Source organism: Pteronotus mesoamericanus, unplaced genomic scaffold (assembly GCF_021234165.1).
Source record: "Pteronotus mesoamericanus isolate MK-2021 breed Mesoamerican mustached bat unplaced genomic scaffold, CSHL_Meso_final contig_947, whole genome shotgun sequence".
Lineage (NCBI taxonomy): Eukaryota > Metazoa > Chordata > Mammalia > Chiroptera > Mormoopidae > Pteronotus > Pteronotus mesoamericanus.
Window position 1 is genome coordinate 484,608 of NW_026555287.1, and position 27,968 is coordinate 512,575.

At 46.3% G+C, this 27,968-nt stretch overlaps 1 protein-coding gene across 9 annotated transcripts; it reads right to left on the reverse strand.

Annotated features, from left to right (window-relative positions):
* Nucleotides 1-1,288: 1,288 nt before the first annotated feature.
* FAM234A (family with sequence similarity 234 member A) lies at nucleotides 1,289-27,968 on the reverse strand. 9 transcript variants are annotated; one of them, XM_054586746.1, is made up of 14 exons: nucleotides 27,907-27,941; nucleotides 26,118-26,174; nucleotides 12,115-12,203; nucleotides 8,797-9,094; nucleotides 7,236-7,352; nucleotides 6,712-6,903; nucleotides 5,449-5,579; nucleotides 4,923-5,055; nucleotides 4,481-4,610; nucleotides 3,773-3,913; nucleotides 3,414-3,489; nucleotides 3,032-3,187; nucleotides 2,415-2,517; nucleotides 1,289-2,324 (listed from the first exon to the last, which is right to left on the reverse strand). In XM_054586746.1, exons 4-14 carry the CDS (start codon nucleotides 9,059-9,061, stop codon nucleotides 2,113-2,115), a joined length of 1,656 nt encoding a protein of 551 aa, XP_054442721.1. In that variant the 5' UTR covers nucleotides 9,062-9,094; nucleotides 12,115-12,203; nucleotides 26,118-26,174; nucleotides 27,907-27,941; the 3' UTR covers nucleotides 1,289-2,112. The 9 variants fall into 9 exon arrangements, with proteins under 9 accessions (XP_054442721.1, XP_054442722.1, XP_054442718.1 ...); XM_054586747.1 differs by lacking the exon at nucleotides 27,907-27,941 and adding an exon at nucleotides 27,569-27,889; XM_054586743.1 differs by lacking the exon at nucleotides 27,907-27,941 and adding an exon at nucleotides 27,532-27,889.

The following is a 27,968-nucleotide window of genomic DNA, read 5'->3' on the forward strand; positions in this document are numbered from 1 at the left end:
CTCCTTTGGGAGTGTAGCTCTGGCTGAGCTGAGAGGATCTTGTGCCCCTCAGCTGGCCTGGTGCACAGGGCTTCACTGCTCCCACCCATTCCTGGCACAGAAATAAAAGACCCTTGTCCCTCATGCTGAGCTCATCCTGCTGTGGTCCAAATTGTGTGCGTCTGTGTGCATGAGGCATGCGTTGGCGAGGGAGACAGTGAAAGACAATGTGGGCAGTTTGGTGTCATGGAAGGTCGCGCGTGTGGACACCCACAGCAGAGGAGAAACCAGCCCTTAGGCTGAACTCAGGTTGCACACTTGGGGGTGTTTGGTTTTTGGGGAGACAGCCAGGAACACTGTCTGCACCTTGAAGGACAAGGATGTCTGAGTACTCCAGGGGGAAGTACAGTGCAAAACCAGCACAGATTCCTCGTACTGAATCCACTGCCTCCTGGGCAGGTTGTGCCCTAAGGCCAGGGAGTTCCGCAGAACACGGCGTGGACCCCCCTGGGCACAGCTGCTTTATTTGCAAGTCCAGGCTGCTGGAGAGCCACCAGGGAGGGCATCCCTGGGCTCAGCCTCCGAACTCCTGCTCACTACCCCAGGACCTACACAGGGTGGTCCCTCCCGGAGCTGGCTCCTCAGCCCAGGGCGGTGGACCCCAACCTGGTATTGAATCCTTGGGCACCGCTCGAGCCCCCAGCCCGGCCTAACCCCAGGTGATTTTCACTTGCAGACCTGTCACTTTTCACAGGCATATTTTTGGGGGGAGTGAGGGGGCGTGAGGTCACAGGGACAGCTTTTCCTATTTAAATGCCTGCAGGAAATTACTAAAGGACTCTTTAAACCATTTCCCTCATCAGTCTGGCACCTAAAGTTGCAACTCACTGACACCCTCTGCCTGGGCAGCTGCCAGGACTCACCCCCAAACCCTCCCTGGCCAGCCCTTGGAAGACACGTGGGCACTGGGCCGGGGGCGGGGGTCCGCTGCGCTGCCTGGCCCAGGTGAGTGCACATGCACGCCCACGGGCTGGGTTCCTGTCTTGCTGTGAACAGGAAGGGGCCCTCAAACCTGAGATGCACTTGGAGACTGTGCTGAAAGACCTCTGGGCCCCGAGTTTCTACTCCAACTGTGCGTGGCGGTGCGGGGGGGCAGGGGCGACACTCCCGAGAATCACAGGTCTGAGGGAGCCTCACCTCCTCAGCCACCCTTTCCCACCCTGACCCAGAAGCCTGGCTGGGAGCAAATACACACGAGGCGCACATGTGCCCCCTGGGGCTTTTCTGGCCAGTGCAGAAAATTGTTTCTTCTGTGGTACCCAGAGTCAAGGTTTATTTTTATTTATTTATTTCGTCCGGGCACAGTTGAGCCCTGGGGTGTAACAAGGCACAGAGGTGAGTCCTGCATCAGGGGACACCAATGCCAGGGATATCTGAGCACCAGGAAGGGGGGGAGCTGGCTACACCTAGGGGTACAGGGACTCCAGAGGGACAAGTGACTCCAGTGTGTACGAAGAGGATGCAAAATGACCCCAGTGTGTGTCGTACGGTCAGTTCCTTGGGAAATTCACAGCACAAGCAGCTAACACAAGGGCATAAGCCCCGCTTGGGGCATCGGTGAGGGATGCCGCCCATTGTGTCCTAAAGCCCCAATCCTCACGGGCTGGGCTGAAGGGGCTCCCCAAGGCAAGTCACACCGACCATGCTGGGGGCTGGTACTGCCTCAGGTCCCAGCCGCCGAGGCCACCCCAGGGCCCACCATCCTCTGAGCTGCTTGATCTCAGGGGGACAGTGCTGAGTCAGGATAGCTAAGACGGGAAATGGAGAGGGGATTTCTACAGGACGGGCCTGGGCTCTTCCCCCAGGGAGACCACAGTGAAGGCAGCTGGCCCTGAGCGTGTGACCCCAGTGGGGCAGGGTGAGGACCCATGTGAGGGCACAGTGTGCTGGGCAGGAGAGGCCTGGGCGTCCCCTCACCCACCCACGTCCCTGGGGACTGAGGGAGCGCTGCGGAGAGCATCGCCAGGTTCAGGAGTGGAGACTCAGCGTCCAGGTCAAGTGAATGAAGGGCCAGCTTCCTAGGATGTTGACTTCAGCAGCTGGAGCCTCTCACACGCTCCGACTGCTGTGCACCTAGGTCTCGCTCTGGTACCGCAGGCGGGAGAGCCGGTCCCTGGTGGCCTGGTCACTGTCAGGCCCACCCTCGGTCAGGCGAACCACCCTGCTGCTCAGGATGAGGTCCTGCACCTTGTGCTTGGCCACGGAGACCAGGCCGGGTGCATCTGGGTTGGCTGGGCCTGTGAGGAGGATGCAGGCGGCATGGCGGCCTGGCTCAAAGAGGGCCACTGTGGAGGACAGAGTTGTCAGGTCTCGTGACCAGACTCAGCAGACCTCCCCGTGGACGGTGCCCAGGTCTGCACCACGGCCACACTCACCTTGGAAGGCGACGACATTGGCAGAGACGTTGGCCAGCTCCAGCAGGACACTGGGCTGGGTGGGGTGAAACATGTACAGGCTGCGCTGGCTGTCTCCGGGTTCCTACGGCGAGAACCAGCAATGGGGCATGCGGCCGACCAGGGCTCCAGCCCTGTCTGCATCTGGGCCAAGAGCCCCAGTGTCCTGGGCCTCATAGCTGGGCACTGCTGCACTCATCCCGTACGGGACACGCCTGACAGTGCCCATGACCGGAGCTGTGTGTACTGGAGTCCCCTAAAACGTCAGTCTGAACTCTGGACCCACCTTCCGCCCCTCTTCCCCCCAACCTGACCCTGACCCTTCTCAGTGTCCTCTGCCTGGAACTTGGCCTCGCCCTCCCCAGTAGAGCCCACTCCTTCCCAGATTCCCCTTGTGTCTGGCCCGGGGGCAGACTCAAGCCCTGGCCTCCCCGGTGGCCAGGGCGCTGGCTTCTCCCACCCAACCTCCCACAGTTTCTACTTGCGTGTGTGTGTCCAGTCACCCAATTAGCTTCTCAAGGTGGAACCTAAGACTGGCCTCTGGTCTCTGGCCCTGGCCCCTGGCATTGGTGTGTCTCAACTGTGTGCTCTGCCCGTACCGTCTGGTTGGCACCGACCAGCTCGTGGAGACCCCAGAAGAAGAAGGCTGAGCGGTGGTCTGCGGTGGGCAGGCTGGCAGACTGAGGGTCTCCAGGGAGGCCTGGCAGGGCCTGGCTCCACAGGAGAGCCCCAGTGCTGAGGTCCAGGAGCAGGATCTGGGGAGGAAGAGGACGGCACGGGCAGCCAAGGGCGGGACCGCACAGGCACACGGGCCCCGCTGTGCCAGCCCTGAACGCGCCGCTCCCTGGGGCTGACTGAGGTGTCTCCCTGAGGCCTTCCTTGCCCCAGCTCAGCCTCTAAGCCACCACCCGACCTGCTGTTCTGACTAATTTTCCTCAGCTCCTAACAAAGGTAAGACCACAAAAAGGAAGTGCTGCCAACCTGTCTGTCAATGCCGGTTCCATTTTCAATGACCACAGCCATGGTGTCAGGTTTGTAGCGACCAAGGATGGGTTTTCTAGACAAACAGAGAAGTCACAAAGGGTCTCTGTGAGGAGATACCTGGGGACAGGTATGCCGCCCATCTTCTCCATGTCCAAACCTGGGCCGGGTCAGGCTGTCCTGGCTGAGGGGGCTTCACCGGCCCCTCAGTGCAGGGCGGCACTGGAAGACAGGCAAGAGGCCTCTAGCAGAAGCACACTGGTCCCAGTTGGGGGCCTTGTCCCCAGGGTTGCTGAGGGGATGGGCTGGTAGTGCCTGGTTTGCAACAACTGCACGGGTTCCTGGAGAAGACCCCGTACCTGAAGACCTGGGCTACGCTGAAGGTCCACCTGGGTGCCAGCTCCTGCCCATCCAGCAGCACACAGGCCTCTGAACCCACGACAAGGAGGTCCTCGCCACCTTTCCCGGGAACGTTCATTAGGTGATTGATGGCTCCAGAGCTAGAGAGTGTGGGAGGGACGCAGCTTGGACACAGGGCCCAGAGGCAGGGCCCCTCCCCCAAGCACTGCCCACCAGACTCCCATGTGTAGCCCTGTATTTCTTAGTTCTCTAACTTGAGAATATAAAACAAGACTCTTACTGTGCATGGAGAGAGGGTGAACCCGCTGTTGGGAAACTTTTCCGTTTTTGTTTTTAAAGATTTTATTTATTTATTTTTAGAGAGAATGGGGAAGGGAGGGAGAAAAACAGGAAAAGAAACATTGATGTGAGAGAGATACAGTGATCGGTTGTCTCCTCTATGCGCCCCAACTGGGGACCAAACCCGTAGCTTAGGCACATGCCGGGACTGGGAATCAAACCAGTGACCTTCCGCTTTGTGGAGCAATGCCAAACCAACTGAGCCATACCGGGCAGGGCTTGCTTGGTTTTCGCAAGGCTCTGTTCGCCCAGTTCCTATGTTTGACCCCAGGATGACCTCGCAGCACCTAGAGCCAAGCCCTCAGCGCCCTGACTACCCTAAGCACCGAGGAACAGGACCTGGCCTATGTGACGCCCCCCAGACCAACCTGTGCAAAAGCAGCCTGGGGTTGGTGGCGTTGAGCATGTTCTCCCAGCTGGGGTCTCTCCTTAGTGAGCTGTCTCTCCCGGTCACTTTTTCATAGATGTCCTTCACAGAGTGGCCACAGATGGAACTTGCTACTCAAAACACAGAAGAGCCTCAGGTCACCGGGGGCTGCTGCTACATCAGGAGGATGTGCGCCCATCAGCCCCCCTTCTAAAAACATGTGGTGCCCTCCTTGAGCCTGGGAGGGGGTGCTGAGACCATCTGGGGCCCTCTCAGCCTGTCAGTGATTAATGTGAATCCCTAGAATAAAAGCAGGGGTCGACGAGCCTCACGGCAGTGACCGACCTCCTCGCACTCTGCTCTCTCCAGCGTGCACTGCTCATCTGAGACCAGCACGGCCTCTGCAAGTGAGGCTGTTCCGGGACCCGGCAGGCACGACATACCGCAGGGAAGAAGGATGTAGTGGGCGCCCGCCCTGGTGACATAAAGGAGGAAGTCACTGGTCTTGCCCACACTGAGGCTGCCTTGGTGGCCAATCTGGTGCCCGGTGCTGCCTGAATAGAGGTAGCTGCTAACCTGCAAAACACGGGAGGAAAAGGGGTCAAAATCACCCTGGTTTGGAGAAAGAGAGCTTTGATTTAAGAATGTCTGATATCAGGCATCTGTGTGTGGCCTGCCTGGGAGAAGTGGGCAGTCTCCAGGGCTAGAGTCCCTCCCTGTCCTCACAGCTTCACCACAGTGGCACAAATGGTAAGTGCACGCCTGTTCTTGGGGAGGCCCAGGAGCTGCGGACGGGGTCAGTGTTGCCCAGTAGGCTGGGTCCGCAGGTGCCAGAACAAAGGACCTTGGGTAAGTCCCTGACAAGCGATCAGACCCAAATATTGCCTGGGAAGTGGAAGTGAACCACGAAGCAGAAAAGAGAGAGACCACAGGGCACGTGGGCTACCGCGATCAGGAGGAGAGCCATACCTCCTCTTCCTCTTGTGTGAGAACCAGCAGATCTGGGGCCCCATCAGCATCAAGGTCAGGCACCTGGAGCAAAGGGCTCAGGATGGAAGAGTTTCTTCTGAAGCTGCTGGGCTGGCTCCACAGGGTCTCCCCTAAAACCAAACACAGATCACTGGGCGCTGGCCCCAGATCCTCTTCCACCACACGCAGCCTGGCAAATGCACAGATGTTCCTGCTCGGAGATGAAAACCCCCACCAACAGGGGGCTGAAGGCAGGTGAGAAAGTATGAATGCACTGATGTGCGCATGTGCAAAAAGCCCAGGGGCTTATATAGCAAGTGTTAAAGTATTACTTTCGGGAGCTGCAGAATTTACCCACTTTTTTCGTGAACCCATTTGCTAATGCTTGGCTCTAGAGTACCTTAGGGCCAATGCTGACCCTCCCCCTCTGGATGGACAAGGCCTGACCTCGCCATCTCCCAAGGCCCCTCAGGACCCCTGTCTGCTGCTGGGTTCAAAGATGGACCCTCTGCCCCCACAAAGGCCCTGGCTGAGTGGCCTGGGCCTTTGCCTTTCACACAGAAGAGAACGTAGGTGCTTAGGGTGACACCTGGGGACTGCAGGTCCTGAGGTAACAGCTTCTGACCCAACATAGTCTTGTCTTTTTTTTAGGGCTGATTCCTCTCTTCTTAAAATATTTCAAGCCTGCTCTTTATTTTCCTCCATATCCTTAAAACCACAACTTGTAAGAGAAATGCTAATATACACCAAATGTAGTATCAAGGCACAGAATTCCTCAAGACCTTGGTAAGGTGTGAGAGGCCATCCGCTCAGTGCCTAAACATGGCTGGTGACCGGGAGCACCCCCACGTCCGGCGCACCGACAGGCCCAGCTCTCCACTCCGCGCCCTCCCACCCCCGGTGCACGGCCCGCACTTGCCCTGGCTGCCGTGAAAGAAGGCTGCGGCCACTTACTCCCATGGCCAGCAGCAGCCACGCCCCTCCCCTGCATCTCCGTCACTCCACAGGAAGTGCTCTGCCGTGCCCCCACAAGCAAGGTTCAGACAGGAGATGACAAGACACAATGGTGTGTGACATGTCAGAGTAGCTTTGGTGGGACTGCGAAGTGGCTGTGTCCTCCCACGGGGGTTCCTTCCCACTCTCTGACCATGTTTCCCGCGCAGTCACATTGCCTGAGAGCACAGGCCGACCCTGCTCAGGACCCTGGCACCGGTCCTCCCACACGAGCAGGCCCAGGTGGAGGTGCAGAGAGCACCGGCCTACCTGTAAATACATTGACTGCGATCAAAGAACCAGCTCTGTCCATGAGGATGCAGGCGGAAGATTCCCCGCTGTCTCTTGGCTGCGCAACATCACACAACACGAGGCCTCCATCCTGGGCTGCAGGCCTCTCCCAGAGGGTGCTGCCATTGGCTCCCGATACAGCGGCCACAAAGGAGCAGGGAGAGGAAAAGCCTGGGACAGACCCAATGCCGTGGGGACGCGCACGCAGCCCGCACACCGCCAGTTCTCCCTCACACCCTGCTCCCAGCCACAGCCCCTACTGGCCAGGCTCGCTGCCTTTACACCTAAGCCCCTTACCCGCCCCCACCCATGGGGGCCCCAGGGTAGTCAAGAAGGGTGGGTGCTGAGACTGGAGCTTGCCTCCCTCTCTCTTTCTAGTCCTGCTATGAATGAAGGGCAATGACGGTTTCCAGAAATTCTACCAAGTGCTTCCCCCAAACACTGCAAAAGCAAGGACTCCTCTTCCTACAGGGAGTTCATCCTTCAGATAGAAAGTAAATTACCTTCAAGGGTGCAGGACTCGTTGAAATCGTTGCTGCTGTTGGTGTTTTTATAAAGGAAGAGAACATCTTGGACCTTGTCCTTGTTTATGTCTTTTGTGGCCAGAAAGTCGTAGGTGACTAAAAAAGAAAACCACAGACTATATTCTTCAGACCATGCCTGGTTTAAAGACCAGGCCATGTCTGACACGACCTACTTCTCTGCTCCTTAGGGTTTGGTGCCAGTTAGAACCTACCCCTGTGAAATCACCACGGGGACTAGCAATGTCCCGCATCTCCTCAGAACACCAGCAATTCTTCATCCACACGATGAATGCTGGTATCAGCGGTTAGCCTTTAGGAAGGAGCAAGCACGATACGTGGGTTCCACAAATGGACGCCCTGAGCGCCTTCCATTCAGGAATGAATTCCTGCTTACATCAAGTTTGGAATTGAAAGATACCACACTTCCATACACATCAGGGTCTAGCCTTTCATTTGAAGACTCAAAAGATAAACTAAGAACAAACTTGGGCCCTTACACCATATAAAAAAATGCACTCGAAATGGATCAATGACATACACTTAAGAACTAAAAACTATAAAACTCTTAGCAGAAAACATAGGGGAATCTTCATGACTTTGGTTTTGGTAATGATTTCTTTGCTGTAACAATAAAAGCATAGGGAAAAAATAAAAATAAAAATAAAAGCACAGGCAACTCTAAGTGGTGTCCAGAGAGGCTGATTCAGTTGCTTTTCATAAAGGCAAAAATTCCAGACTGCCAATTTTATGGGAGAAATGAAAAATGTGCTTTACTCTAGCTAAACCCTTCAGAAAGATTGGACTACAAAATCAGCTGCAGATATGCCACATTTCAAGAACAGCGTTCTATCTCTTCTGCCAGTTACTGTTTTGCTTTTTTTTTTTTTTAATTCTGAAAAGCCAAAAAGGCCACTTTCCTTTACTGACCTAGCTTGTCCTTCCTAAAATGGGAGAGCAGACTACTGTGCTTCCACAGCAGTCCTTCCATTTTTACTGATAAGCTGTTCTTGGAGCTCCTCCAAAATTCCAGGAAAACCATGGACACAGAATTAGCGGCTGCTTAGGGTCAAGGAATTCCACCATGCGTCACACCAGTGCAAATGCCTCTTCTCCTCTAGCTTTGGACCTCTTCCCTCATCTCTGATTGAAATGGACCTCCAATGCTCCTGCCCTGCTGGACGTGTGCCGGCTGCTGCAAATGCCCCTCCAGCAAGAAGAGCTGCTGCTGTGCTGCCCCATGGGCTCTGCCCATAGTGCTCAGAGCTGTGTCTGCAAAGGCGCATCGGACAAGTGCAGCTGCTGTGCATGAAGGTCCCAGAGCAAAGAGAGCATTGCATTCAAAAGTGCATTTTTTTTTCATTCCACCCTGAGCCATTTGCCACATTCTCTTCCCTATGAAATATGTGAGGGATAATAAAAGTTGCTGACTTAAAAAAAAAAAAAAAAAAAGATGAATTCTAGATTCCCCGACACATATGCTGTGCCTGCTGGCCCACCCAGAGGAGAGAATGTCATTGCAGGGGTGGGGGTGGGGACGCACCAGCCATGTTGTAATTGATCCTCCACATCCCCTGTAATGCCAGCCTGTCTGGACATGGGATGATAAAGGAAATCACGAACACCACCAAAAGACAGATAAACAGCGAGAGGAAAAATGCCACTGTCCGGCATCGGGAGAGGCGAGACTGCAGAGGCGTGCTTTTCACGTTATCTTCCTTTTTCAATTGGTTTCCCAGACTCTCCTGCAATTTCCCGTCTTCGTTCTTCAAGGGGTGGATTTCAGCTTCCAAGTCCTTGCTGTCCATTGTGTGCACATCCCAAAGTTTACCTCCTGGTCACTGTGTCAATAAAACAAGAGACAGTTAAGAGCTGCAGCACAGTATGATCTCCAGGGCCCTGCTGCTCTTAGTGGCGTAGGAGCATGGTTACAGTGGTGACCGTGGGCCATCACCCCAAGAAATAAAAGCTAAATAAATGTTTAGGGTATCAATGATTCCACCTAAGAAGGTCTTTAATTCAGAAAGACAAATTGGTATAGAGCCAGCACAGGAAATTTCTTCATCCTTCATATGCTGATGTTTCTTGCTCAATGACCCTGGGACAAGCCTAGGGACCTGCTGGGCAGTGTGGAGCCAGGGCTGATAATAACTAAACATTAACTAAGTAAGCCCTGCCAGCTCACGGGCTGGGCACCTCTGATAAGCCTCTGCCAGCCTAAAGCACAGATGGGAAGGGACTGGTGGGACCCTCTGGAGGGTCACGGACCCCAATTTAAAAGCATGAGTGAAGGTGGGCTCTGGAGCCTCAGCCTTGCCCCTCACTCACTGTGTGACCTGCGCAGCTCCTTGATGTGACAGTGCCTGATTTCCTTCTCTGTAGAAGGGAAACAACATCGACTTTGGAAGACTGTTTTGAGGGTTAAATTAGTAAGTGAATAGAAAGCAGCATTTAAAACAGTATCTGACACATATGAAGCACTCAAACACTTGCTAATTGTTATTATTTTTTATTTTAAAATATTTTATTTTTGGAAAGAGGGAAGGGAAGGAGAAAGAGAGGGAGAGAAACATTGATGTGAGAGAAAAACATCCATTGGTTGCCTTCCGTACACGCCCCAGGGGACCAAACCTGCAACCCAGGCCTGTGCCCTCACAGGTATCGGAGAGGACTTGCAACCTTTCCGCTCTCAGGACGCCACCCAATCAACTGAGCCACACCAACCAGGGTACACTAGTTAATTGTTAATAACAAGATAAAACATGTTAGAAGTCACATGGGAGAGAGTGGACAGCTGCATGGATGAGTAGAGAAAATATGCCCAGCTTCTGAGCCTTTACGGGGGAGAACAAGCTCTGCCCTGCCCTGTTCCCCTTCCTGCGGCTGGACGGTGGGTGGCTGTGGTGGGGAAACCTGGAGCGGCCACCTTGAAAAATAAGATGGAAAACATTCTTGAAGACGGTGAAGCCACAGGAAAGAACATGGGTCCCTGGTAGCTGGAAATCACCACCATCAACCCTTGACTTCTTTATTATATGAAAAACAAACTTCTGTCTTGTGTAAGGCAGGATGTTTTGTTTTTCTGATCTTTTTTAAATAGTCAAACCAATGTCCTAACTAACACAAATTATATTAAGAGAATGGAAGGGATTATATGAACCAGAGTAACTTGTAATCCTCACCAAGCCAATGACTCAAAATGGGTAAAACAGAACACACCAGCGGTTAAATGGAGGCAAAATCCAGAGCAACAGAAACTTGCTCCCTTTAGGAATGGGCTAAAAGAGGATGGAAAGAGACAAGAGATTGGTGTTTTTGGTATAAATTTTACACTTTCTGACTTTAACCGGTTTTCTCCATTTAATAAAAACAATATACTTAAAAACCTGTGTATAGACCCATTAAGGTAGCTTAAATTACAAAAATTAAAAATGACAAGTGTTGCCCTGGCCTGGAGGCTCAGTTGGTTGGAGCATCATCCCATGTGTCCAAAGGTCTGCCTGGTCAAGGCATGTACAGGAGACAACTGATCAATGTTTCTCTCTCACATCAACGTTTCTCTGCCCCCCCCCCCACCCCCTGCTCCTCTCCCTCTAAAACCAATAAACATAGCCTCGGGTGAGGATTGAAAAAAAAAAACCAGTGAAAAGTGCTGGTGAGGATGTGGAGAAACTGGGAGCCTTGTGTATTGCTGGTGGGAATGGAAAATAGTCCACCTGCTGTGGCTAACAGCTTGGCGATTCCTCAGGAAGTTAAACACAGAATTACCATATGATCCAGCAATTCCACTTCTAACCCAAATGAAAACAGAATCATACAAAAATTTGAAAACAAATATTCCTAACTTCATGATTTCTAACAACCCAAATGTCCACCAACAGATGAATGGATAAGCAAAACGTGGTAATTCCATACAATGGAGTGTTATTTGGCCGTAAGGAGGAATAAAGCGCTCATACACTACAATATGGATGAGCCTTGAAAACACTTAAACTCAGTGAAATAATCCAGAAGCAATATGTCACATATTATATATTCTATGTATGTGAAACATCCAGAATGGGCAAATCCATACAGGCAGAAAGATCAGTGGTTGCCAAGGGCTGGGGGAGAGGGAAATGGGGCGTGATTGCGAATAGAGGCAGGGTTTCCTTTCAGGGTGATAAAAGTGGTGGCGACGGTTGTAAAACATCGTGAGTACTAAATGTCATGAATGATAAATTTTGTATCATGTGTATTTTTACCACAATTTAAAAAGAAAACCAAACAAATCTGTGTACATTCTCCTTCATGCTGAGACATAAGTTTTACCGTCTTGCCAGTCAGAAAAGGTGTGTCTGTCAAAGGTAGTAAGTTCAACACAGGAAAGCAAACAGTGATTCATGACCAGGGACCTCACCATGCCCAAGCACTGGACCTGGGTGTGGGGGAGGTGGGGCAGGCGTCTGCAGGGGTAACTAAAGAGCCAGCAACAGAACCTTGACCAAGAGACAAGCTACTTACTCAGCAAACCAGGCCACTTTGTCCCCAGTAAGGGGATGTTTGAAATAATTAAAACATATAAATTCCTTCAGTAATGAAAACTTTACCAAAAAGAAAACTTTTTTGAATGAGAAATCAGAATTCTAAAATTCATGATTTTAAAAGCTCTATTTTTAAAGGTCTCTAACTTAAGCTTTAAAATGTTGGGGAAGGAACTCAAGCTCTCAGAGCTAGAGCTGCCCTGCTCAGTCGGAAGCCGGAGCATTTACCAGGCGACAGCAGGAAATCGCCCTAAGACTGTCTATGAAAGAATAAGGGGCATCTGCTCAAAATGACAGAACTATTCGCATTGTCTCTGACCCTCATTTCCCAGACCTACCTTGTGGCGGCAGCACCTGGAAGACGTGTTCAGCATTAGCTTCCTGACAGCCGCTGGTGCATCCGGCGATTGGATCGGGACAGGTGGATCTAGGGATTGTAAAGCCGTTGGTGAAATGCATCTTGGGCAGCCTGTGAATGCGTCAGGTGAAGGATGGAGGTCATCGCACTTTCACCATCAGATGATGACTGGGTTTCTCTTGCCTTCTGGCCCCTGAGGCGGAGACTCCACCCCCACTGTCAGCCAAAAGGAAAGCACAGGCAGGGGAGGAAGAGCCTCTCCCAGTAACCAAACTGCTCATATGTCTGAGTTCCTAAGCTACATGGATCCCTAAAGCTAAGAAAGGATAATGCAAAACAAATAATACTGATGTAGTCTGGTGTTCCATTTTTTCTTTTTGAAGTCAGCAATATATTATTACATAACACATTTGAAAGGTATAAAAGCATCAATCCCCTTCCTTCTTGTGGCCCTCAAGCTCAAGAGAAGCATGTTAGCAGTTTCTTCTTTTTAAAATCCTCATTCAAGGATATGCTTATTGATTTTAGAGAGATGGACACACACACAAACACACACGCGCCCCAACTGGAGAGAGAAACATCAATTAGTTCTCCTGTACCTGCCCTGACTGGGGATTGAATCTGCAACCTTTTGGTGTATGGGAACACGCTCCAACCAACTGAACCACCGGCCCAGGGCTGGTAGCAGTTTCTTATGGCTCCCTCCATTTATGTTCTGTGCACTGACATGCATAAAGTTTTTAAAATATGACAAGAAATGTGACTCTTCTCCACAGGTTAGGAGATCTCAGTCACCTCACTGGCTTCCTATTTTCCTGCTAAGAGAACTGTTTCAAGTCTGCCCTGACTGGTGTGGCTCAGTTGGTTGGGCATGGTTCCACAAAATGAAAGGTTGTCAGTTCAATTCCCGGTCAGGGCACATGCCTGGGTTCGGTCCCAGTAGGGGCACCTACTGGAAACAGTTGATAGATGTTTCACACTCTCACCAACATTCTTTCCCTCTCTTCCTCCCTCCCTTCCCCTCTCTCTAAAAACAAATATAAATAAAATATTTGGAAAAAGAAAAAAAAAAAAAAAGAACTGTTTCAAGTCTGAAGCTTCCCAAGGAGTCAAGGGTCTACATTGGAGATCCTTAAAACCTGAACTTCGCTAAGGAACATAAGCTCTTTCACTGAATGTTCCTTAAAAGTCTTCTGGTAAAGTCTTGCGATCTCTATCCCTATAGGAATATCCTCTACGGGGGGCTTCAAAAGAATGTGAAAAAGAGGAGGCAGTGAGTGCGCACACCGCAGCCTTCCACAGTCCCCACACTCTCCTTTGGTTGGGGTGGCAGGGCTTTCTCAGTGCCAGGCTAAAGACTGAGCTTGGGCTGTGTTTTTCTGGATAGCAGGGCTGCAATTCTTGTAGTTTAGAACCTTCAGTTTCACATTACCCAAGGAGCGAGCTTTCCCTAGTCATCCTTAGATCTCCTCAGACGTCTCACCTTGCAGATTTCCTACATAATCTGAAAGTATTGGTGTTCTTTACAGAAATACAGTTTTATTATCCTCAGTGCCATCATGCAAACCAGAGGCAGGTTTACCAGCCGCAGATGAGTATATGTGTTCTGTATTACAAAAGGAAAATATCTGATATACCAAGTGGAACAATAACATCTTTTCAGAGTTTAAGAACAGTAGCATTAGAAATCAGTATCAAAAAAAATATGGAAAATAAAAAAAACCGTCTGAAAATTAAATGACTCCTCAAAATAACCCATGGGCAAAAGAAGGAAACAAAAAACAAGATATTTTAGCCCTGGCCACTGTGGCTCAGTTGGTTGGGCATTGTCCTGCAAACCTAAAGGTGCAGGTCCAATTCCCAGCCAGGGCACATGCCCGGGTTGCTGGCTTGGTCCCGTCAGGGCGCATGAGGAAGGTAACCTGTGGATGTTTCTCTCTTGCATCGATATTTCCCACCCTCTTGTTCTTCCTCCCTTCCCCTCTCTAAAATCAAAAATCAAAATAAAATATTTTAGGTCTGGCTGGTATGGCTCAGTGGGTTGAGCGCCCGCCTGTGAACTAAAAGGTCGCTGGTTTGATTCCCAGGCCAGGGCACAGGCCTGGGTTGCAGACCAGGTCCTCAGTTGGGAACGTGCGAGAGAGATAGATGTATTTCCAGCACACCGATGTTTCCCTCTTTCTCCCTCCTTAGCCCTCTCTCTAAAAATTAATTAATTAATTAAAAATAAATAAAATATTTTAAACTGAATGAAAATATTTAAAAATTGTAGAATGCTAAAGCTATACATGGGGAATTTATAGCCCTATATACCTACATTAGAAAGATTTCAAATCAGTATATCAACCATCAGCTGAGAATAGGGGGAAAAAGTAATTAAACTCAAAGTAAGCAAAAGATAGGAGGTAATAAAAACAAAAGTGGAAATTACGGAAATAGTAAATTGAAAAAATATTTTTAAAAATTAAGAGAACTGCAGCTCTGTGGGCACAGCATGTATATGTAGGATCGCTGTATTTTCTTGCTGTCCTTTACCTCATTACACCACATCCAACTCTGCCCCTACTAATCTTCTTGCTCTGAAGTCTACTCTATTATTAATAGAGTTATTCACATCTCTTTTTGATTAATGTCTGCATGATATATATGTACCTTTTTCTATCCTTTTACTTTCGATTCACCTGTTTCATTACTATATTTGAAGTAGGTTGCTTTTAGACAACATATGGATAATTTTAAATTTTATTTTCTTCTTTTTTTTTTTATGCTCACCCAAGGGTATTTTTTAAAAAGTTATTTCAGACAGAGAGGACAGGAGGTGGGGAGATGAAGAGAGAAACATCAATGTGAGAGAGAAACATGGTTGTCTTCCATACTCACCCTGACTGGGGATTAAACCCTTTCTGATGTAGAGGCAACACTCCAACTGAGCCACCTGGCCAGGACTGGGTCATTTAAGATTTTTGCTTATTTATTGATTGATTTTTAGACAAAGGGAGGGAGGGATGGAGGTAGGGAGAAAGATAAAAAAAGAGAGAGAGAGACAGAGAGAGACATCAACTTATTGTTCCACTTTTTAATGCATTCACTGGTTGCTCCTTGTGTGTGCTTTGACCTGAGATGGAACCTGCAATCCTGGCATATCAGGACAACGCTCCAACAAATGGAGCTCCCTAGCCGGAGCTGGATCTTTTTCATGAATCCACTCTGCAATCAATCTTTTATTTTCAGACCATTTACTTTCAAGGAAATTATTGCTATGTTAGGCCTTCAATCTGCCTTTTAGTAGTTTGTTCCCTGTTTTTGTTTCTTGGATCTTTCTCCCCCAACTTCCTGTAGATTACTTGAATGTTATTTAGAACTCCAGTTTGATTTATCTATAGTGTTGCTCTTAGACCTCCCTAACAGTGCAATCTACTGGTGTCAGCATTTTACTATTGCACTTCAAGTGAAATGTAGAAAATGTACTTCCCTTTAAGTCCTTTTACCTACTCTTGTGTGTATTATAATTGTATTAAATATTTCCTCTATATACATTGAGAACCACATCAATATTATAGTTTTTGTCCCATCAATTTAGAAAACTCGAGAAGAAAAGTCTGTAGTAGTTACTTGTATTTTTGCTTTTTCTATTTTTTTCTCCCTAAGCTTTCAAGATTCCTTCTTTCATCATTTCCTTTCTGTTTCAAGAATTTCCTATAGTCATCCTTCTAAAGTAGGTCTACTGGCAACAAATTAATTTTCCTTCATTTGAAAATGTCTTTATTTCTCTATCATTCATGAAGAATAATTTTACCAGGTATAAATCTCAGGGTTTGAGGCACGTCCTTCTTGGTGCATGCCCACTTGAATCTCTTTTTCATGTGAATTTTCTTTCCCCTAAACTCTAAGGGACCCCCACGAGACTTGCATCCAGGGGAGCAATGGGCCGCTTGTTCCGGGCTGACCCCCCGAACCGATCTCCTCCAAGGCCCCCTTTTCTCTGACTTCCCAGTGACCTAAAAGCAGCCCCGCCTAGGCTCTCCCCTGCTGCTGCTTCTGTTTAAGCCCTTCCTTGTTTCACTGTCCCCCGCTTTAATAAATGTACTCTCAAAAAAACAAACAGACAAACAAAAAAACCCAACTCAGTTTGATAGGTTCTTTTCCTTCCGCACTTGACAAATGTTATGCCACTTCCTTCTGGCCTTCAATGTTTCCGGTAAGAAATCTGCTGTCATTTGAATTGTTTTTTCCCCATAAGTAACATATCAATTCTTCTTTTTTTAGTTTTCAGAAGTTTAATTGTAATCTGTCTTGGCATGGATTTGAGTTTATCTTGTCTGAGGTTTGCTCAGCTTCCTCAACCTGTAAGTTTACATTTTTTTTGCAAAGTTATGAATATTGTCAGCTTTCATTTTGGCTTCCTGGAGCAGCAGCAGCACCTGTGGGAGTTACGGGGCTGGGAGGGCTCCAGGCCGTGCCAACAGGGACCTGATCCGAACAGGCTCAAAAACAAACTACCAGAGGCTTCCTCCTAAACTGAATTGATGTTTATAAACTCAAGAGCTTTTTTTTCTTTTTATTTCAAATGGCAAAGGTTAAATTGCAGATAAAAATCGAGTAAGACAAACTTCAAGGTATTTTGCCTCTAATGTCACAGTGAAGCATCTGCAAACCGCACACCTGGACAAACCATATCCCTGATACCAAGGTGTTTTTTGGTTCCTCATTTGCTAGCACAGGGAAGACCCATAGCCACTGGGAATAAAAGGGTCCAACTTAGGGACAAAAATGGCTATCTCTTAGCTGGCAAAATTCAATATGAGATGTCTAGAAAATAGGAATCCTAAGGAACTGTTAACATTTGTTCCCATTAAGTCAACAGATCTCAAAAGGGAAACAAAATCCATGTATGTCCACAAACACAGAGTGAGGCAAAAGTAGACTTACAGTTGTTCCTGTGGAAAATAATGAAATAATTAATAAATAATAACATGCCCTGGTCAGGTAGTTTACTTGGTTAGACCATCATCCCAATATGCCAAGACTGCAGGTTCGATCTCCAGTCAAGGCATATACAAGAAGTAACCAATGAGTGCATAAATAAGCAGAACAACAAATCAACGTTTCTTTCTCTCTCTCTTTCCCCTTTCCTCTTTCTCTCTAAAATCAAAAAATAAAAAACTTTTAAATAAACACATTAATAATCATACAAAAATAAACCCTGTTTTGTGTACTCACAACTATAAACCTACTATTGTCCGACGCTGTACATGAAATTAAATGCACGCTTTCCAGATACCACCAAGGAATTAAACAATTTTCCTCTAAAATAAAAGCTGTAAAGATAAAACAGTTGAAGAAAAAATAAGGAAAAAGACCACGAGGTGAAGAGATATGTAGTTTCACCTCATTTGCATCCAGTGTTCTTTTCCCTCTCTTTTAACAAGATGGTGGTCTTGAGGACAGAAATTAGAAATTTAGTCTCAGGATTTTCAGACAGTCATTGATTGGCATTTTTTCTTTCAATTCTGAGGTTCAGAATTGGTAACTATATGCTCTGGCCTGTGTCGCCCAGTGGTTGGAGTGTTGTCCCTTAACAGAAAAGATGCAATTCGATTCCTGGTCGGGGCACATAACATAGGTTGTGGGTGCACCCCTGGTCCGGGTGCCGGGCGTGCAATGCTCCCCCCAACTCTGGACGCACATGAAACCCAGTGCCGGCGCAGATCCCCAGTCTGGGTGTGTACAAAGGCAACCAATCAATGTTTCTCTCACGTCAGGGTTTCTTTCTCTCCCTTCCTCTCTGTCTCTAAAAAAGCAAATTAAAGTGTCCTCAGGTGAGGATAAAAAATAAAATTAAAAATAAAGAAAAAGCCCTGGCTGGTGTGGCTCAGTGGACTGAGCGCTGGCCTATGAACCAAAGGGTTGCCAGCCTGATTCCCAGTCAGGGCACATGCTTGGATTGCGGGCCAGGTCCCTAGTGAGGGGCAAGCGAGAGGCAACCACACAGTGATATTTCTTTCCCTCTCCTTCTCCCTCCCTTACCCTCTCTCTAAAAATAAATAAATAAAACCTTTAAAACAAGGGAGAACCAGGCGGGTAAGGTGGTGGCTGGAAGACCAGGCAGTCCCACATTTGCGTGCAGATAAACCGGAGGAACAGGTGCGGAGCGAGACATACCGCGCAATCCAGGGTTCCAGGGCAGGGAGCGGGGTGCGGGGGCAGGAAAGAAAGCCTCAAAACCTCTGGAGACAGCACAGGGAACTGGCTTGCTCACCTTGGCAAATATCTAGGACTCTGCCCCTTACATCGTAACAGGCGCACTGAGACAAAGAAATATGGCCCAAACGAAAGAACAGATCAAAACTCTAAAAATAGAACTAGGCGATGAACAGATAGCCAACCTATCAGATGCACAGTTCAAAACACTGGTAATCTGGGTGCTCACTGAATTGGTTGAGTATGGTCACAAAATGTAGGAAAAAGCAAAGGCTATGCAAAGCGAAATAAAGAAAAATATACAGGGAACCAACAGTAGAAGGAAGGAAACCAGGACTCAAATCAACGACTCAGAGCAGAAAGAAGAGATAGACATTCAACCAGAACAGAATGAAGAAATGAGAACTCAAAAAAAATGAGGAGAGGCTTAGGAAACTCTGGGACAACTTGAAACAATCCAACATCCGAATCATAGGGGTACCAGGAGAAGAGGAAGAGCAAGACATTGAAAACTTATTTGAAAAAATAATGAAGGAGAACTTCCCCAGTCCGGCGAAGGAAATAGACTTCCAGCAGATCCGGGAAGCTCGGAGAGTCCCAAAGAAGTTGGACCCACGGAAGCACACACCAAGGCACATCATAATTAAGTTACCCAAGATTAAAGATAAGGAGAGAATCTTAAAAGCGGCAAGAGACAAGAAGACAGTTACCTACAAAGGAGTTCCCATAAGACTATCAGCTGATTTCTCAAAAGAAACCTTGCAGGCAAGATGGGGCTGGCAAAAAGTTTTCAAAGTCATGAAGAGCAAGGACCTACAACCAAGGTTCTTCTATCCAGCAAAGCTCTCATTCAGAATGGAAGGGCAGATAAAGAGCTTCCCAGATAAGGTCAAGTTAAAGGAGTTCATCATCACCAAGCCCTTATTTTATGAAATGTTACAGGGACTTATCTAAGAAAAAGATCATCAAAAACTATGAACAGTAAAACAGAGGGGAGGAGGAGAGGGAAGAATGGAGGAAAAGGTACAGGAATAAGCAGCATAAATAGTATAGGAAATGGAGAAGCCAAAGACCTTATATGTACAACCCCTGGGCATGAACTAAGGGGAAGTGAATGCTGGGGGGCAGGGCAGTGTAAGGCAGAGGGGAATAAAGGGCAGGAAAAAAATGGGACAACTGTAATAGCATAATCAATAAAATATATTTTTTAAGAAACCTTAAAAAGAAAGAAATGATAACTATGAAGTCCACATTTTGACTTAATGTCCAATAAAACAAAAAAAGAAAAATGTAATAAGGGATAAGAAAGAAAATGTATCAATATGATACACAATAAGGTTATAGATGTGACTCTAAGGATAAACTGAAGTGAAATAAACACATAATCCATTTGTATGGATTTTCAAACAGATTAGTCCCCTGGCACTTAAAGAACTGTGAGAAGGCAGACACACACGGCTACTGTGAGTGTGTCTGTTTACGGTCCCTGTAGCTGACCCCCTGTCCTCCTAGGAATGTACAGGCTATGCCACCCAGGATGGAGACTCTAATCATGGGGAAAAACAACAAAAAAACCCAACAGTTTAGGCAGTTCATTAACTTTTTAAGGGTAGGCATACTATAGTGCAGGGTCTGGCACAAATAACACCCCTTTATATTACAAAATCTTTTATTACAAAATGATAATCATGAAATTCTGTGACATAACAGTATCACACTCAAGCACATCATATGACATTTTAGGTGAAATGTTCAAATTAAAACTATAAATTATTATACTCATGTTATTATTCTACCAACCATGCTCAAGCAAGTGTTACTTCTGCCAGACCCTGTACACGCAGAAATGAAATAGCGTCTCCATTTTCTCCAAGAGCTCTGTCTCTAGGGTTTACTGAGTCAGAGAGAACAGAAAATTTTTTAGAAAGTCTCACTCTAATAAAAATTCTATGAAGGGCAGAAGGAAAACTGCCAGAACAAATTACTGGCAATTCTACAGACATTATGAAAGAAAGGGTCTCTCTGGCTGGGTAGCTCGGTTGATTAGAGCATATTCTGGATACACCAAGGTTGCTGATTTGGCCCCCCATCAGGGCACATATAAGAATCAACCAATCGCTCTAGCTGGTGTGGCTCAGTTGATCGGAGCATTGTCCCATAACCAAAAAGGCTGCAGGTTCAACTCCCAGTCAGTGTACATACCTAGGTTGCTGGTTCGATCCCCACTCTGGGTGCATATGGGAGGGAACCAGTCATGTTTCTTTCTCTCCCTTCCCCTCTCTCTAAAAAATAAAAGGAATGAAAAAATGTTCTCAGGTGAAGATTAAAAAAAAATCAACCATGAATGCATGAAGAAGCAGAACAACAAAAATCAGTGTTTCTCTCTCCTTCTCTCTCTCACTAAAATCAATAAAAATAAAAAAAAGTAGGTGGTCTAATTTTTTTTACTAGCATTTGAAAGTTTTTTTTTTAGAAGTTATTTCAGGGTACTTTAATAATAAGTCAAAAATTTTTTTTTTAGTTTTTTAGAGGGGAAGGGAGGGAGAAAGAGAGGGAGAGAAACATCAATGTGCAAAAGAAACATCAACTGGTTGCTTCTTGTATGCCCCCAACTAGGGGCCTGGCCTACAACCCAGGCATGTGCCCTCATCACAAATCAAACTGGTGACCTTTTGGTTCACAGGCCAATCAGTGCTCAATCCACTGAACTACACCAGCCAGGGCTAAAATTTTTATTTTTAACTTCATGTCTTAAAGTCATAATTTTGATTTCAGCTGAGAATTCTGAGAAGTAGGTACTAGAGTTCGATTTCTGTGACAGAATAATGAAGGAGACGTTTTTACTTGTGTGTGCCTGGAAATTCTAGCACAGCCAAGTGAATGCTTTCCACCACTCAAAGAGTATCTACTCTTTGCATTCCTCAACTATACTAAAGTGACAATTTTACAAAGTAGGCATTATTCAAATCAAGGCTACTTCAGATTTAAATAAATAAAACAGAAGGGAAAAAAGCATACCTGCGAATTAAAAACAGAGAGAAAGAAAAATACATTTATATATGTAGAGGATATACTTGGAGGAAATAGCAGACAAGTTTTTTTAAATGGAAGAAATACATAAGGAATACTTAGGGAAAAGCTCTGAATAAGGTTACCTTTACTATCCAGCTTCACCAGCTACTGACAGAAACTGAAAGGATTTTGTCAATGGCTTAAAAAAATGAAAAGATCACCTCACCACACTAGCACTACATACTGATGACATCAGAAGTCCCTCTTTTAAAAAAATTTTATTTATTTATTTTTAGAGAGAGGGAAAGGGAGGGAGAAAGAGAGGAAGACAAACATTGATTGGTTGCTTCTCATATGCACCACAACTGACGACCAACTCTTCAGTCCAGGCACATGCCCTGTCCTGGAACGGAACCTGCGACCTTTTGCTTTGCAGGACAACGTCCAACCAAATGAGTCACACCTGTTCAGAGCTAAAGTCACTCTTAATGTCTAGAAGAGAGGAGAGATTCGTTTCCTCTGGGGAATTCTTACACCTAATTTGTACCCTGTTGGACTATTTTGTGAAAAACAGGAATTATGCAGAACAGCATATGCTGTATCTTGTCGTGTACAGCAGTCCCCCCTCGCCTGTGGTTTCAGTGACTTACAGTCAACCAAGGTCTGAAAATATTAAATGTGGGCCACAAGTGACCACATGCAGATTGCCTACTATACTATATTGTTATAACTATTCTATTTTATTATTAGCTATTATTGTTTTTCTCTTTCTGTGCCTAATTTATACATTAAACTTTATCATAGGTATGTATAGAGAGGAAAAAACATAGTCTACATAGGGTTTGGTATTATCTGTGATTTTAGGAATCGACCGGGGTCTTGCTATATCCCTCACGAATAAAGAGGGGGATTACTTTAGTCATTGGGCATGTGTTGTTTTATTACATTACCTTTGTCCACTTAGCTTGTGCTATGACTTGATCAGTAAGGAATATTGATTTTCAACACTTTGCATATGCTGGTTCTCCTGCCTGGGAAGCTCTCTCTCTCAGTCCTCCAAGCTTCGGCTGGAAGAGCATCAAGCCTCGTGTGAGCACTCCCGACCCAGGGTTAGCTACCTTCCACACCAGAGAACTTGGCCTTTTTCTTTCAAAGCACTCAGGATGCCACTCCTGCAGCTGACTGGCAGCTATTTATGGGCAGGAGGACTCTGTTGCATCCCCTGTGCCAAACACCTGACAGACGTTCAGTGAGTGTCTGTTAAAAGAAGGGGAAATTTTGTGGAGCCCTGAACAAGAGGGTGGGTATAATAACGCACATTCTCTTCACCTCAGGGCCTGTTTTCTTGCACAGACTTCATGATCTGTAATCACTAATTGACCTTATATCAAGTGTGCTCAAATGCTTGTCCCTCAATAAAAATGGTTTCAGACGGTCTTTTACATTAGGAGGTCTGTGTCATGGCCAAGAGCAGCCCAAACATCCTGACAGTTCCCCATGGGTATTTGGGAGACACCCACAATGTCCAACTAGGCAACACTGGGCTTTCAGCTGAGCAAAGCGAAAGTCAGACAATGACAGCTACAGTGTTCAACTGTTTACAACTGAACAACTATTTCCTCTCTTTACCAAGCAAATAAGCCCAAGACAAAGAATAGGCCCTTAGTCATATTTCAAATGAGGACATATTTGAAAGTCATGGGGCCTGGATAAAGGCAAATGCGCCACAGCATATGTGGTCACTCACAAACTTCCACACACAGTTCCTTTCTTTTAAACAAGTGTATAACTTTTAAAGTAACTGAGGATGGCTCACAGTACCTCCTAAAAATAAGTTAAGGAGGAGTATTTATCTGCATTTCAGACAAGTAACTATTACATAGAATAAGTTGTATAGGATTGTCCAGAAAATAACATAGAGTAAGCCTTTTTCCTGAATTCTAAGGCAGGTTTCATATCCTCAGACTGCTCCCCCCTCCAAAATCAGTGATAATTTTTTTTGGTTTTATTTATTTATACTTAGAGAGAGGGGAAGGGAGGGAGAAAGAGAGGGAAATAAACATCAAATGATTGCCTCTCACATGCTCTCAACTGTGGACCTGGCCCACGATCCAGGCTTTTGCTCTGACTGGGAATCGAACCAGTAACCTTTTGGTTTGCAAGCTGGTGCTCAGTCCACTGAGCCACACCAGCCAGGGCCTAAAAATCACTGTTACTTTTATCCTTACATAAAAGGGAGAAGGAGAAACGAAAACTCTCAAAAAAGATAAACATATAACTCTTACTTGAATTTTTTTTTTTTTTACTTGATCACTTTTGATCAACACTAAAAGACAGGTAGGACTTAATGTAAATTTCCTTACTTTTTAATCATTATTTTAAATAACTTTTTGATGACTTCTGGACAAGATGGAGGCGTAGGTAGATATACTTTGCTTTTTCACACAACTAAAAACAGGACAACAGTCAACTTAAAAAGAAAAAACAACCAAAACGGACAGGAATTCCATTCGACAACCAAGGAATTAAAGAAGAAACATTCATCCAGACTGGTAGGAGGGGAGGAGATGGGCAGCCAGGGTGGAGAGGAAGCATGGCAAGGTGGTGGCTGGTGGACAAGGTGGTCCCACATTCACATGTGTATAAACCGGGAGGAACAACTGGGGAGCAACACAGACTGTGCAACACAGGGTTCCAGCGTGGGTCCTCTGGAATAAAGCCTCAGAACCTCTGACTGTAAAAACCGGTGGGGGTTGCAGTGGCAGGAGAAACTCCCAGTCTCACAGGAGAGTCCACTGCAGGGACCCACAGGGTCCTAGAACGTACACAAACCCACACACCTGGGAATCAGCATGAGAACGGCCCGATTCATTTGTGGGTAGTGGGGGAAAGTGACTGAAAATGGGCCTAAAGCTGAGGAGGCAGCATTGTTCCTCTCTGACCCCTCCCTCACATACATCACCACAACACAGCTGTGGGGTTGCCCTGCCCTGGTGAATACTTAAGGCTCCTCCCCTTACAACATAACAGGTGCTCCGAGACAAAGAAATATGGACCAAATGAAAGAACAGATCAAAATTACAGAAAAAGAACTAAGCAACAAGGAGATAGGCAACCTATCAGATGCACAGTTCAAAACAATGGTAATCAAGATGCTCACAGAAATGATTGAGTACAGATGCAATAAAGGAAGCAGTGAAGACTATACAAAGTGAAATAAAGAAAAATATACAGGGAACAAACAGTGAAGGGAAGGAAACTGGGACTCAAATCAGCGATTTGGAACAGAAGGAAGAAATAAACATTCAACTGGAACAGAATGAAGAAACAAGAATTCAAAAAAATGAGGAGAGGCTTAGGAAGCTTAGGGACAACTCTAAATGTTCCAACATCCAAATCACAAGGGTGCCAGAAGGAGAAGAGGAAGAGCAAGAAATTGGAAACTTATTTGAAAAAATAACGAAGAAAAAGTTCCCCAATCTGGTGAAAGAAATAGACATGCAAGTCCCGGAAGCTCAGAGAGTCCCAAAAAAGTTGGACCCAAGGAAGACCACACCAAGACACATCATAATTACATTACCCAAGATTAAAGTTAAGGAGAGAATCTCAAAAACAGCAAGAGGAAAGGAGAGAGTAGCCTGCAAAAGAGTCCCCATAAGACTATCAGCCGAATTCTCAAAAGAGACCTTACAGGCAAGAAGAGGCTGGAAAGATGTATTCAAAGTCATAAAAGACAAGGACCTATATCCAAGATTACTCTACTCAGCAAAGCTATCAATTAGAATGGAAGGGCAGATAAAGTGCTTCCCAGAAAAAGTAAAGTTAAAGGAGTGTATCATCACCAACTCTTTATTACATGAAATATTAAAGGGACATATCTATGAAAAAAACCAAACTATGAACAGTAAAATGATGACAAACTCACAGTTATCAACAACTGAACCTAAAAAACAAAAACAAAGCAAACAACTAAAACAGGAACAGAATCACAGAACTGTAGGTGACATGGAGGGTTATCAGTGGGGAGTGTGAGGGGGGCAAATGGAGGAAAAGGTACAGGGAATAAGAAGCAAAATTGGTAGACACAAAATAGACAGGGGGAGGTTAAGGATAGCATAGGAAATAGAGAAGCCAAAGAACTTATATGTATGACCCATGGACGTGAACTAAGATGGGGGGAATGCTAGAGGGAGTAGGGTGCAGGGTGGAAGGGAATAAAGGGTAGGGAAAAAATGGGACAACTGTAATACATAATCAGTAAAATATACTTTGAAAAAATAACTTTTTGATAAGTGTTTAAATATTCATAAAAGTGGAGATCATCAGTCCATGTACCCAATACCCAGGTTCAACAATTACCAACATGTAGCTGATCATTTTCATCTATAAGCCAGTGCACTTGTCTCTCAGGCCCCACTTCCAATTTTTAATTTGTTCCTCTTTAGCTATGTTCCTTGATCTCTCAACATCTGCTTCCTGGGCATTCAGTTAGGAATCGGCATTCTTCCCCTACTCCCATTTCCTCTCCTCCTTATTCTTCTACTTTTTGACACCACATCTAGACAACCTAAGCTCCATGAAGGATTTTACAAAATGAGAAAGGGCACAAAATTCACTAAATTTGTGGGCTTTATAAAGACCAAGCTTGAGTAAGATATGCAGTACATTTTTGAAACATCCAACAAATTCTGTCTCTTCAATTTATCTGTCTCTTCAATTTAGCTCCTCCTTCCAACAGCCACTCTAGGTCATATTTTTATAACTCCTTACCTGGATTTCTGTGCCCCTTTCAAATCTTCTATCCTTCAAGCTGCAAGAGACAGCGTCCTAAAATAAATCATGATCATGTGATTCCCTGCTTAAAAACTCCTGAAAGACCACTAACAACTTTAGAACAAAGCTCACACACCTGTTTGGCTCCAGGTCTGTTACTACCTGGCTCTTGCCTACCTCTGGTGTCATCTCTCCCAAACCCTATGCCCAAGAATTGTTCCCCTAGTCACAATGCTGATCTTTTGAACACACTGTTCCTCTGCCTGTCTTCACCTAGTAACTCCCACTATGCCTTCAAAGTCCACTCCACCTTGACCTGCCCTTTTACACTGCTCCACACGCACTGAGTCACAGGCGATAAACCATAATCACCTAAGACACACAGAAACTGTGATAGTGTTTGAATTTGTGGATGAAAAAAAGTAATAAAGAGCAGCTATGTGAGAGAATAGGGGACCAATAAGACCACCCTCCATCACCACATTACCAAATCCTGATCTCATTTAAGCCTTGGCCCCATCTATTTCTGGTCCTCTGGACCTTCCTGTATGAAAGCCAGTGGAATCTTCCATAGTTTGAACTATTTTTAATGTATTCTTGACACTTGAAACCAAAAGCACTCCAATCAATGCAACAAGGATCCAAAAACTGGTAAAATGCCTTTAAAAATGTCCCAATGATACCAGGGTCATTCCCTTTATTTCATCCTTCCTTGCTTTGAATTTTCTCTTTAACATTATCCATATTTTGCTTATTTATCTTATTTGTTATCTGTATTCTCCTATAGAAATGAAGTTCCTTGAGGACAAGAATTTTCTGTTTTGTCGAGTGCTATAACCTCAGCACCTAGTACTATGCCTGGCACTCAGCAGACACTCAGTATTTGTTGAGTCAATCTAAGCTGCTGTATGCTCACTGTGAAACTGTAATGAAAGAAGTGGTGAGATCTGGAGGTGGCAATAGAAAGACGTTAGCAGCCAATACTTGGAGATAAGCACAAAACACAAGCTCCTTAGCTGAAAGGGTTTCTAAAAGAAAAGCAAGAAACTGCAATTGCCTATCCTGATTAACTTATTCTGCTGAAGGGTGAACTCTCTTTGCTAGCTATCAGCCAATCAGTTCAATGAGGAGGTGGGAACTCTTTCAGAGAAGACAGCGTTCTTTTTTTCCTTTTAAATTCCGCCTTGCTTTTGTTCAGTAAGACAGGCTATACATGAATGATCTTTCCTACAAATGAGTAAATATCAGCGGAGCTTTGGGTGACTTTGCCAGTTTGTTTAACAATATTCTGACTATCTGACCCTTGCAAGAACTTCTTGTGGACATTCTGTTTTAGTATTACCATGTTTTTAATTAATCTTAAGCAACACAGGCAGCACCCTCAAGAGCATAAGCAGCAATGGCTATTTACCTACTGTGCAGGCAACATGGGGTGGGAAGTTTCCTACCGGGATTTGAATCCTGTCTTCGGGTGGAAAAGAGCTCAAACTGAACGCAACTTAAATACAGGCTGCGGAAATGGGACCTCCTGACCCTCTGAGGATGGAAGGGCCGGCGGAGCCGGCTGGCTCCAGCTTCTGCGGCAGCCTTTCCAACCACACCGCTGCACGGACACGCGTGGACTCGAATACCAAGGAGAGGTGGGCGCGAGCTCGAGCGGCGTCCTTCGGGCCTGGGGTCTCCTGGAAGCCTGGGTCGCCGAGTGGGAAAGCCCAGATATGGAATGAAGAGGAGGGGCCCCGCAGAGTGCACGCGCGTGGTGAAGTACAAGACCGTCTTCACTCACCTGCCCCCCGAGCCCTCTAGACAACACCACCAGTACCGCCGCCGCCGCCCTCCTCATCCCCG